The sequence below is a fragment of the Lepeophtheirus salmonis genome, chromosome 6 (genome assembly GCF_016086655.4).
Source record: "Lepeophtheirus salmonis chromosome 6, UVic_Lsal_1.4, whole genome shotgun sequence".
In the NCBI taxonomy this organism is placed as follows: domain Eukaryota; kingdom Metazoa; phylum Arthropoda; class Copepoda; order Siphonostomatoida; family Caligidae; genus Lepeophtheirus; species Lepeophtheirus salmonis.
In genome coordinates, this window is record NC_052136.2 from 10,259,581 (window position 1) to 10,272,059 (window position 12,479).

General features: G+C 31.0%; 1 protein-coding gene across 2 annotated transcripts; it reads right to left on the reverse strand.

Annotated features, from left to right (window-relative positions):
• Positions 1 to 1,751: 1,751 nt before the first annotated feature.
• LOC121120429 (uncharacterized) lies at positions 1,752 to 12,450 on the reverse strand. Of its 2 annotated transcripts, XM_071889251.1 has the most exons (6): positions 12,137 to 12,450; positions 8,936 to 9,119; positions 8,614 to 8,873; positions 7,676 to 7,858; positions 7,043 to 7,217; positions 1,752 to 2,973 (listed from the first exon to the last, which is right to left on the reverse strand). In XM_071889251.1, exons 1-5 carry the CDS (start codon positions 12,326 to 12,328, stop codon positions 7,062 to 7,064), a joined length of 975 nt encoding a protein of 324 aa, XP_071745352.1. In that variant the 5' UTR covers positions 12,329 to 12,450; the 3' UTR covers positions 1,752 to 2,973; positions 7,043 to 7,061. The 2 variants fall into 2 exon arrangements, with proteins under 2 accessions (XP_071745352.1, XP_040571229.1); XM_040715295.2 differs by lacking the exon at positions 1,752 to 2,973 and having other exon boundaries at positions 7,035 to 7,217.
• Between the last annotated feature and the right edge of the window lie 29 nt (positions 12,451 to 12,479).

The window sequence follows — 12,479 nt, forward strand, 5'->3', positions numbered from 1 at the left end:
AGATTGATGAAGTATTATATCAATAACAATGAACTATTTCGCATTTTCCAGATTTCATATTTATACTTGCCATTTTGATAAGAGAAAAGAGAAAAAATTGAGCTATGGTGAGTACCCTCATTATTCATTAGGTCCCTAAAATCAAATTATTAAGTAAGACGAAACTATGGTCCACCTTAACAGATGAGTTTTCCTTGTACTGAATGTAAAAAAAAATCTTTCAAAATTAGTCATGGAGGTTTTGTAGATACTTATAAAGCTCGAAGTGTCCTATTTACTCTCACATGTAAAAAAAAAAAAATTCACAACCCCCAAGGATTCCATAGTACTAGGTAGAGTATATGTATGAGTAATGACCGTATTTACCATTAGCCTTATTTCAATCATGTCAACAGAATTCATTTTTTTAGTACTGTCTTCTTCATAAGTTCTTCGCTTTAAGATTCGTCGATGGGACTCCACTTTATTTTAAGTGTATTGGAAAGTCGAAAATGGGGGAACTGCTCCATCAACAACTAACAAGAGTGTGCTTAATGATGGGAGTCCTTGAGCATTTGGTTTGTTTCCAATCTTGGCGACGGCTTTAGAAGCACTGGATTTTTAGGACATCTGAAAATAGATGGTTATAATATACGCAGAATATTAAATTAAGTAACAAATAATGCCAAAACATATTATTGTTTTATAAAGTTATGAAAATATTTATGGAAAAAAGCTTATCTTCACATAATTGTGGTGAAGTTCACATTTCTTCCACAATTTCATAGTAAGATCGTTCTCGAAGGATCTAGAAAAAACCTGTGCTCTTGAAGTCCAATTGAATGCAATACAAGCAGGTATTGAACTATACGAATAACAAAATAAGCATGCATCAAGTTCCAATGATATCCAATACGATAAACTTACCTAATACCAAACTCCTTTTGTAAAAATTAGAAGGTTATTTTATCACTTATTATTAATTTATTAAGATTTTAAGAAATATTATTAATAACCCAAAGACTAATGTTGACATAATAACTGAATCATTTGATCCTAATATTTCTTCATTGTTCATCAGCTGAACGCTTCAATAAATTGTCCTCGTCATTCTAATGAGTAATCTCTTTACTTTATATCTCTATGAGGTGGACTCATTGATGTGCTTACGCATAACTTCTTTCTTTTTATTATTATTATCCTTCAGTCCATTTTTACTGCAACAGTTCTTTCATTTTGTGGGACATTTTGACAAAGCCCATCATTTTTCAATAATTTCAAGTATTTTCTTATGATTTTTTTCTTTCAAGAAAAAAAATGAAAAACGTACGGTAATGAGAAAAACGAGAAAGTGCGGATGAAATTAAAACAGTTTTATCGGTTTAACTTTCGAGTCAGTGTGATTTACTCACAACTTTAAACTATATAATTATAAAACAATTAAATTCAATTCACCAGCAATACATCATATGTATAAACCGGCAAAATTTGTATCGATCAAAACATAACCGTTTCCTCAACTTACTTTTATAATAGGAGACAAACTATACAATATTGCCTATTTTCTCTTTGCTGGTGTCCATCAATAACATGCGCTCAAAATATATATCAAACTTGGAGTAAGACTCAGTAAGGAAAGGAAGTTGGTAGATAGTTTTGTGGATAGAAATGATGGTAATATTGTGGAAGCAAAATAAAGAATGAAAATGTTACGACAACGAGGAAGTCTACAGGGTGTCCACGATAAATTAAAACTATCTTAAAATTCAACCTGCTTGATAAAAATGGAATTTGGAGTGTATTTATTAATATGAAAAAGTTAGACATAATATTAAACAATAAATTTATTCTACATATCCTCCCTCAGCAGCCACCATCTTCTCCATCCTGCCCCTAAAGGATTTGCATGCCCTGATGACTTCTGCGGAATCGACAGCATTCCACAACCTCGTAATGGAGCTCTTCAGGGCCACAATTCTCTTGTGGCTGACCTTCCCCACCTCCCTCTCCAACTTCCCCTACCAGTAGTAATCACACGGATTGAGGTCTGGTGAGTTGGAGGGCCAGGTGTTGCGATCCCAGAAAGTGATGTCGTGGGGTTTGAAGAGGTTAGTGGTCCTCATGGCGATGTTTGCGGGTGGTGAATCTTGTTGGAATATGAACTCCCTCCCAGGGGCCGTATCCTTCCTCCAGGGGATGATGAACTCCTCCATGACTACGCAGTACGTTATCGCGTTAACCCTTTCCTTGGGATTGAAGAAGAAAGGAGGCATCCCCTCACCAGTGCTGCAGATGACACCCAGGGTAATCACAGAGGCCGGGAACTTTTTGGTGAAGACTTCTTCTCTCTCCTTGGTAAGCCACCTGTCATTCTGGAGGTTGTAGCTTCTGTCGACAGTCCAGTTCTTCTCGTCGGAGAAGAAGATGATTCTTCCTCCATGGCTCTTCAGGTCATTGAGGAGACGCTTACCGTTGGTGAGCCTGGTGGCCTTCATGGATGCCGTGAGGATGTGTTGTTTGGTCATTCGGTATGTCCTGTACCCGAGGTCCTCATTCACAGCCTTGGAGACCAGCTGCTTGCTCACTCCACGGTTCTTGCCCAGCCTGGACAAGGAAGTCCCCGGCGAAGCCTTGATGGACTTCCGGAGGCCTTCAAGGAAGCGGTGAGTGCGGATTGAGTCACTTCTTATATTGTGGGCCTTGTGGCAGACCTTCCCCTCAATCTCCCAGGCATTGAATACCCGGTACACCGTGGTCTTGGGGTAGTTAAGGAGCTTGTAGATAGCAGAGGGCTTGTGTCCCTCGTGAGCCAATTCGAGGATGGCGTCTCTCCTTGCTTGTTCCATGATGAGTATTGTTTGTTGTCTAACCAATTGTGGTGGAAGTTATAGTGTATTGTTCACGCAACCTTTTATATTAGTATAATGTAACCCCGAATATCCACATTATGGAGCTGGATGAAGTTTAATGTAGTTACAATTTATCGTGGACACCCTGTAATAAGAAGTGGCAAAGTGTCTTTCAAAAGAGCAAGGAATTTTTGAGCGACTTAAGAAAATGGAAAATTAGGTATTCGTGTTCTTATGGATTGAAAATGGAACACCCGGCGGCAGATGTGGATATATATTAAATAATGAATAAAATATAAGAGAAAGCACACAAATCCACCGTTTTTCCTTTTTCTAATCGCTATACTTAATTTTATCTTTACATATATTCCCTCTTTTAGTATGATATATTAAAACTGAGCAGGAGATCTTGATTTATTTTTCGCTGACAAAAGGTTCAAATTGTTACAATGTATATCCTTTACAAAGTACTTATGAACTGGGGATAATCCAATAAAGCTCTAATATCTACAATGTAAATCGAATTACTAAAAAAAACATTTCATAATATTTGGTAGCCACCTGTTTTTTATGACTATTCAAAATGATTTAAGGGAAATATCAGCCATTTTCAATAAGGGTAGATAATTGAATTCCAAACTGTATTTTATTTGAACGTTACTTAAATATAAATCATTTTCAGTATTTATCCATACCCAGGGGTGTCCAGAGGGGGGGCTGGAGGGGCTGTGTTTTTAAAGTATTTTTTTTAAAAAAATAGTTCATTCGACAAAATTAGAGCAAGCCCAAAACCAAGCCCCCCAAAAAAAAAAAAAAAAAATATATATATATAGATATATAATCTTGCACCCCTCGATACCGTCTAAGCTCCAGTTGCTCCTACACGGGATTTCCTCTTTTTCACATCCTTAGTTTGTATCTTTTTGGAACTAAATAGTTTAATTAACTCTCTTTAGAGTGCACAAATGAGGGTTAATTACTTTATAAATATCCTTCTAAATTATAATGTAGCTATAATAATTGGAACAGATGAACATAATGCTAGGCGCCTTTATTATAATTGTCGGCGTTACCTCGCTAAAACAAAAGTACCCTATGTATTTTGTTGTCAGTTGTCGATTCCCTCCTCTGACTTGATCCTTCATGGCTATTTCATATATATATATATATTTTTTTTATAAACCAAGTAATTAGTTATGAATACTCAAGATGACTGAATATAAGATGTGTCGATAAGAGACTTGCAACAAAGTCTGGTTGACATTATCTAAAAACTTTTTTGATGCCATCACAGTGGACCCAAGTTCAGTGTTAATCATAAATCATAGATAAATGCTTCTACTACAAGCAGAGGAAGAATAAAAAAGTTGTCAAGAGATCTTGCCTCTTTATGCCTCGCTCGGTAGATATCATCTCCTTTAATGAAAAAATCCTCCATTGTGCAAATGCACTTCACATCAAGGTCTATGATAGTGACTTCTGACTTCGTAAATCATTACCTCAAGAATACATAAATTCCTCCAGATATTTTACGAGATCATCTTATACTTCTGCATATAAGAACCATGGAGTTACATAAAACGACAGAATAATCGACTGAAAGATCCAGTTAGGAACAGGAAGAGTTCTCATCCTCCATTCACTGCTTTTTAATTGAAGTTCTTGAGTCCTTGTTCCTTAAGTCAACTCTGCTTCGTCTCCTACTCAGAAAACTATTTCATTGATAAGTGTCCTTGGTGTATATAACGCAGAAATGTATGGTCTATATCAGAGGTCGGCAACTCTCGGCCCCCGAATTTCATCTCGAATCCACTTGTGACTTCTACAAGAAATATATATTACCAACTGGAAAATATAATAATAATATGAATAACGTAAAAGTGATGATGTCATAGTTTGTAAGTACATATGCTTGTGAACAACTTTTTCCCAAAATGAATCCCACTAAAAGTAATTTGAGAAAAAGATTGTGTGACTACTACATGAATGATGTTTTGCTCGTGTCATTGACAAATATTTCACCTTATATAGAAAAAATATCACAAAAAAAACAGAATCAAGTATCTCATTAAATAAATTTGTATTTTTCCTACTTTCCTTTTTTTTTAGTATAATATAGATTTTTCTTTTAAATTGTATTTATATTTAATTTCTTTATTATAATTCATCTAGTAAAAAATAGGGGTATTATTTAAATAAAACTATATTGAATCTTTGTTTTCTCTAAACAAACAATTATATAATTTCAATAAAATAGTTTTGCCCCCTGACTCGGTAGTAATTTACCGACCCCTTGTCTATATGGGTAATTATATAACCTGGACACTTTAAGCCTCATCTCTGATTAGCAATTTCTTTATTAGTCGTGAGTCTCTGTTTTGATTGGAAAATAAGTGGAAGATTATTCTAGATTCTAAAGATAATGTACCTCTCTTTTCTCGATAGTTTCGTCTGCAAAACATATTCTATTCTGGTATTGCATATAAATAGTTATTGGGAACTATTAAGCGATTATGTGTTAAAAAATATAAGTGATTTCTTAACTTCTGTAGATTTCATTTGAATGTCGTTGCAATTTCCAAACTTATTGACGCCGTAACCTTCTTCTAAACAACTAAATTGCTTGGTAGCATATTGGAATATTACTATCTCGAGAAATCTTGGATATTTACAAAAATAAATAAATTACTAAATGTGTGCCATTGAACATTGTGTGAAGTTGATCATTGAATACAATAAAAAAAATATATCAAAATTATATTACGATTGTTTGAGTATTAATTGAACTAATAAAAATAATAAGAATATATATGATAATGTTCTTAATTTACATTCCTTATTTATGAGTTCTCTGATATTTTATTTTTTTATCTTTTATCTAGTTAGTCATTCGATTTTATTCTGGATTTTTTTATTTAAAAGCAACTTTTAATTTAATTTAATTTTTTAATTAATTTTAGTACCGTAATCGTTCGACTGTCAAAATTTACACTAATAGAATTGTCTGATAAGAAAATGTAATACTATCATATCATCTATTAATACTATTGATTATTTAAATATGAATTTCTTCTAAATTGACTCCAATGTGATGTCATCAAAATAGCCAGTAGAATGGTAAACAAAAGTAAATAAATCTCTTATCGACACACCTTATATATAGTCACCATATAGATCAGATCAACATGAAATTGTGGTCTGTCCTTTTGGAAAGGGAGCATAAGTTAAGTATTCATGAAGGTCATAACTGATAACTATGTTCCCTTGTCGCATGAATAATATATATATATATATTAGCCATCATATAGAAATACAAATATAAACCACCCTTTTAATCAAATAAAAATAAATTGCAGTTGGTGTGATTGACTTATTTGCCTAACTACCAGATGATTTCAGGCCTTTTTTTTTCTTCTTCTTTTTGAAGGGAACGTTATGTGATATAATATAGTTAACAAAGTGCGTTAATTGTGATGTTATAATTTATTATAATAATTATATCAATTGAGAGATGGCAACAGGTCATTTTATGAAGTAGACTGATATTTATTCCAATTTTTAAATTTAAATATAATGTTATTTAGTCTTCCAAAATATCAGTGATGGATTTAGGAGATTATTATTACTATAATTCGATTTCAGGATCGATAGTTGTTTATTTTGAAATTGAATAAGATTTAAGATGAGTATTCTCCAGACTTTGGTCTCTGGAATCCTCTCACTTTCACGTTTTTGCAAATGATATAATTTAATGCCTGCAGAACATTTTGAAACAGATTTTATTAGCGTGAATATATGGTTTGATTCAGGAGATGAGTCAAAGAAATAATCATTAATAGATTGAAAGCCTTAATTATTTTTCTCAACCCCAATATTTTGTACATATACTAATCTAATAGTAATACTATAAAATTGTTGAAACTTGTAGCAGTAATTACTATATTTTCGATTGTTTTGGTCAACTCTCTTTTTTTTCAAGTTTGCTGTTCCGACGTCAAAGAATTTCCCTAGCTATTACTCAGTCTCATGAGTGATGTTCAGCAGTCTATGTATTTTATCTCTATAAATATACTTCATTTCAGGTATCTGAAAAAGTTTCGGTTAGTGATGGGAAAACATTATATTCGCAAGTCTCTTACTATTTCATAAATTCCTAAAGTAAAACAAAAATATGAAAAAAAATATATATATATGTATTATCAAATATTTCGTACATTATCAGAAATTTATTTTTTAATTAGCTAAAGACTCCAATAAGAATTTTTTTAATGCTTCAACATTGAAAGATTGGATGATTTTCACATTTCTATCTTTTATAGAAGGAGCCATGAATTTATTAACAGGAAACATTTGACCTCTAGTATAATTTCCTGCCAACTCAACCATGACCTGTGAAGTAAATATACATTTAAAGCAAATCATTTTTATTTCTAATATATATTATATACAAATTGCGATTTCTTTACAGGTTGTTACTTGTATAAGCAGATTATACAAGTTACAATTTCTAGGTATCACTACGTTTTATTTGGTGCTTTCATTAGCCATTTGGATCTATCAAAATTATACATTTATTATGGATTTGTAAGTCATATATTCGTGGACTTTTGAACTTCATAATGAGCCACATCATACTAATCATTTAGTAATTTCCAATAAAAGGTAAATTAACACCATTCAAACATCCATGAAATATTCAATTATTGCATTATCCCTCTAAATTATTGATCTCATTTTTTGGTTGCAACAAGGGTAATTTACTTATACAAGTTACAACTTGCACAAAATCGCAACTTTTACAGAAAATATAGTATTTATATGTATAAAGTCACTAGAATAATACTTACAGGGGTTTCAAATACTTTATCAATTAATTTTGGTTCCAGCAATGCAGCAACGATTAATTGATCGCATAATATCCAATGATCTTTTCTTTTGTAATCTGTACCATAATCATTTGCGCTCTCAATCAGATTTAGAAGTTTTATGGCTGGAGAGTCAATTTTGCCAAGAACTTCTTCTCTCCATTTCTTAGAATAAAAACAAATACTTGAGTCTTCATAAAATATATAATTTTGTTAAGAGGAAAGAATATACTTTATAATACCTTTTAGAGCAAATCAATATAAATGTAGACAATTATAGATCATAATTTCGTTCAATTTCAATGAAAAAAAGTTGAAAATAACCAACAACTTAATAAAATTGAAATATGAAAAGTTTAAGAAAAGAAATGGAGGATTCTTAGACAAAAACATAAATGATTATTGGTAAAAAAGCTCAAATGACGATCTTAGTTCCTAAACGATACAAACTAAAGATCTGAAAAAGAGAAAATCCCGTTGTTCCAAATAGGATAATTCTGCATACACTTGTATATGACTAACAGGAGTTTAGACCCTCCCTCTCCCTCCAATATTAAAGTTCGAGACTATTTGTCTATACCTCCACAAAGTAATCGATTTTACCTAATCAAATTAAGCTTAAATGACATTTAAAGTAATTTAAAAATTACAGTCTTACTGTTTTTATGGTTTTTAATTATAATGAATCCAAAAAAAACCATAAAAACAGTAAGAATATTTTTTAAATTACCTTAAATCCCATTTAAATTCTATTTGACTAATTAGAAAAATATATAGAGACTTAAGTCCTAACCCTCAATATGAAAACCCTTTTTACAGCCCTTGAATATTATGCAGTTTTTCAACTGTTATGTCGTTTGACAAATTTGCACTTATCGAAATTCCCTCTCATTTCACAACTATAATAATAATAAACTTACATATGTGATCATGCATTCTTTATCACATGTTTCCCAAGGAACGACAAATACAGGTACATTTTTGATGCGATCTAAAACCACAAAAGCACTCTCTGGGTCCATGGAAAAATTGAATTCAGCTACTTGCGGCGTATTCCCAAAACTTTGATAATTCCCACCCATAAAATAGAGAGCTTTCATTTTGTTAGCAACGCTTGGATTCACTTTGACAGCAAGAGCTAAATTGGTCAAAGGTCCAAGACAAACGATGGAGACTTCATCTGAAAAGAAGTCAATGTCCAAAAAGTGACTTACGATTATATTGAGATTAAAAGAGCCTTACCGGGATACTTAGTAATGGTGGAATTAATGAAGGAATATGCAGGCTCATTGCTTAGATATCGTTCAAATGTCTCTCCTTCTTTCCACTCAATGTCATTGAAGCCATCAGAACCATGATACTCATATATCTCTTCCCTCGGCTTAATAACAACTAGGGCTTCATCGCAACCCTTGTAAATTGGCACCTGAAACATGTACGTGCTGAATAAATTCAATAAACAAATAAACTCATCAAAAAACAAAACAAAAATTTTAAAATTACTATTGTAATTAATGAGTTATGTGTATGCATAAAGTTTTAGTGCAGAGTTTATCACTGCATTCAATTCTCACATAAACAAAAATACATTGTGTAATAAAAGAAGAAAACTTTTTATTAGGAAATAGGCTTTAATTAGAATTATCTCCAATATTATGAGAGGGCTTTGAATTTATTTGCTTTTCCATTTAACTGCATATTAAAACTCAATTATTTTCCTTAATAGACGGATATAAGTAATAAATTTACTGAGACACAAAATGGGATAATCTATGTAAAAATTAAAATGAACTGTAATAAAATTAGGACTATTAATTATCTTTATGACAGTTTTTAATTAGCGAAAATGGGGGATGAGGGATTTTTAATTGATATTATTTTTTTAAATTACTTTTAATACCCATATATTTTTAAAAGCTGTCTTTTCTTATAATATTCTAGATGCAAGCATATTAAATGTTAGGGGCTAATATATTAATAAAAAATCGCACAATAATGTTATTATCAGTTTATATGTAATTTTGAAAAAAGTAATCGTAATTTAAAAAAGTTAAATTAAGCAGATTAGTAGTTTAACAGAAGAACAGCAGAGGTATACCACCTCTCTTTGTTGACTGCTGGTATCAAAATGATCCCACCTGTTTCTGAAAATATATCATAAAATTTCTAAAAAGGATTATATTCCAGATAAATTTTGAAAAAATAACAGTATTTCACTCCAGAGCAGGGGTTTCCAACGTTTTTATTAGCGTGTACCCCTTTCCCATTTATATATGTAACTACATAACCCTAATTTTTTAAAACTAAAACAGGCAAATAATATAACAAAATTCCATTTAATTTTTTTTTGTGAAATATAGCGATACATTCGGTTTTTACAACTCCAAATTAATTAGCTATCTATATGCAAAATTTAAAATAATTTTAAATCAGCCTATATATATATAATATTAATACCCTCCCTATTTTTTATTTTTTTTATTTGCAAGTTTATCTCTTCGAGGATTAGGTTATGACACTGCATATGGAATATCGAGTTGGGTTGTTTTTATATTTGACATTTGCATGTTTTTAATAACCTAACAGTATTTAAAAGGTCGATTCACAAATCCTAGTCGACGAAGAAAGAAGCAGTTGTCATACGGCAGGTTCCACAATTATAGTGTACGAATTTAACATTTTAACCCAAAAAGTAAATAATTTTTCTCCAGAATAAAGATAACGAGCAGTTTCATCATATTGAAGTTCTATCGGAGCCTTTTGCTACCCCTTTCCTGGTGGTAATTACTTTGGATTAGTTGCAAAATAGTTTTTTTGAGATATACAAGTTCGTCATCACCAAGAGTAGGGAAATAATCTTGCAGTTCATTTTCGAATTTTTTCAGATGGTTGATTATTAATGTTTTTAATTTGATAGTCTCCACTTCTAGATTTTTCCGATCAAATTCAAAAAATTATATCACCGCACTAAACATAATTAATGTCTTATTCTTGGTATTCCTTCTTCAAAGACGAATTTTAGTTTTCAATCAAAGTAACAAATTTTAACATCTGCTCCTAGGATACTTTTATTTATTGCTTTAAATACGTCAAAAAGATAAGTAAGTTTCAAAAGAATTCATTATTTTCCAATGAAAAATGTTACTACTCAAAATGGTTAGCAAAATAGACTATGAGTATGCGCAATATTTGTTCATTCGACTGTTTCTCTCATTTTTTATCATGACTGATCATAAGGTATGAAACTAATATTGAAATAAATTGTATCAATTTATATTGATCTGTATGTTACTTTGGAAAAATAAAGATTATAAGATTATTTTTGTTTTATTCTATTAAAACCTTATATGAGTCTCAGGTTGGGAAACCGTGCTCTAGAGGGATACATCGGTGATGTAGCACTCCTTTTAACGGATGTTGTCATCAAAAATGATCCCACCTAAATTATGAAGCTATGTTGAAGAATAAAATAATTTTATCGGAGTCTATTCTGATTAATATTTTTGTAATACCAGTATTAAAATGCTACAAAACAACAAAAGAATGAATTCCAATATATAGTCCGCTGAGGTAGCATAAATAGTTTCAAGATAATTACGAGGACTATGTCTCTGTAACTTTGTCTAGGTATAGTATTCAAATGCCTAATAAAATACATATCTTTAAGGCTAGGGCTTTAAAATTGAATATTATTTAACGGCTAAGTCAAAATAATCTCAAAAACAATACCATCGTTGAAGTGTTCAAGTGGGTCACTCAACCTTGTACTAACAAATGTTGCGAAATATTTTTGTTTTGTCATTACATATAAAGTACTTTCTACAATAAGAATTATTATTTGAGAAAGTTCTTTATATATAATAAATTTCATGCATTTTTATATGGATTTTTTATTTGGGTTTGGATTTTTGTATTTATGCAAAAATTATTTTAAATATATTAGGTGAAATAATTTGAAATCTATCTTATTATTTCATGGACAACACCGTAATTATAATATAAATTATAATTTTTTTAAATGACTATTTACAAATCTATTTAAGTACATAATGTGTTTTTAATTACTGACATTAGCATTGAGAAGTATTTTTGAAGTTATTGTCGTTTTTATTTATTATTTTATTCATATAAATAATAATATTTATTAAAAAGATCTCAATGAATTCATGTCATACTTCAATGTAATATAATAAGTAAAAACAAAGGAGACTGAAAAAACTACTTCATTGAACATAATTGAAACGAATTTATAGTAGTTTTTGTCTTCAAAAAATGCAGGTTTAACTTATGTTCTCCTTCACAAAAGCACAATAACAGCACAAAAATCACATGGATATACTCTTTGTAAACCCAACTCCCAGAGGGAAAGTTCAACAAACTGTCATAAAATATATTACTGCACAAAACATTAAAACTATTTTGAAATATAGGGTAATAACTCACATCGGTAACTCCTACAGTACTGAGTATCCTTCCTACGTTACGTGCTCCATGGAAAGTACTACAATTTCCCTTTACGACGGTGATTCCTTCAATTTTTATTTTGCCCAGCTTATGATACTTTAGTGCTAGTAAAATAGCACAGGTATCATCTACTCCTGGATCAGTATCAATCACTACTCGAGGCCTTGACATTCTATTTGCGACTAGACAAAAGTATTTATGGTGGTGTTATAAGTTTAATTATAGAATAGGGAACTTTTGTAAAAATTATCGCATGATTTTGTTGAAAAGATACACTCACGCGTACAAGAATTTTTTTGTTTTTACTCAGCTATATAGTAAG

What these genes read in the sequence shown, in the direction of transcription:
- LOC121120429 (XM_071889251.1), bottom strand. Translation starts at nt 12,328, where the DNA reads ATGTCAAGGCCTCGAGTAGTGATTGATACTGATCCAGGAGTAGATGAT. An exon ending in GTACTGTAGGAGTTACCGAT is followed by an intron (nt 9,120 to 12,136) that starts GTGAGTTATTAC and finishes TACATGTTTCAG; the next exon opens with GTGCCAATTTACAAGGGTTG. An exon ending in CACCATTACTAAGTATCCCG is followed by an intron (nt 8,874 to 8,935) that starts GTAAGGCTCTTT and finishes ACTTCTTTTCAG; the next exon opens with ATGAAGTCTCCATCGTTTGT.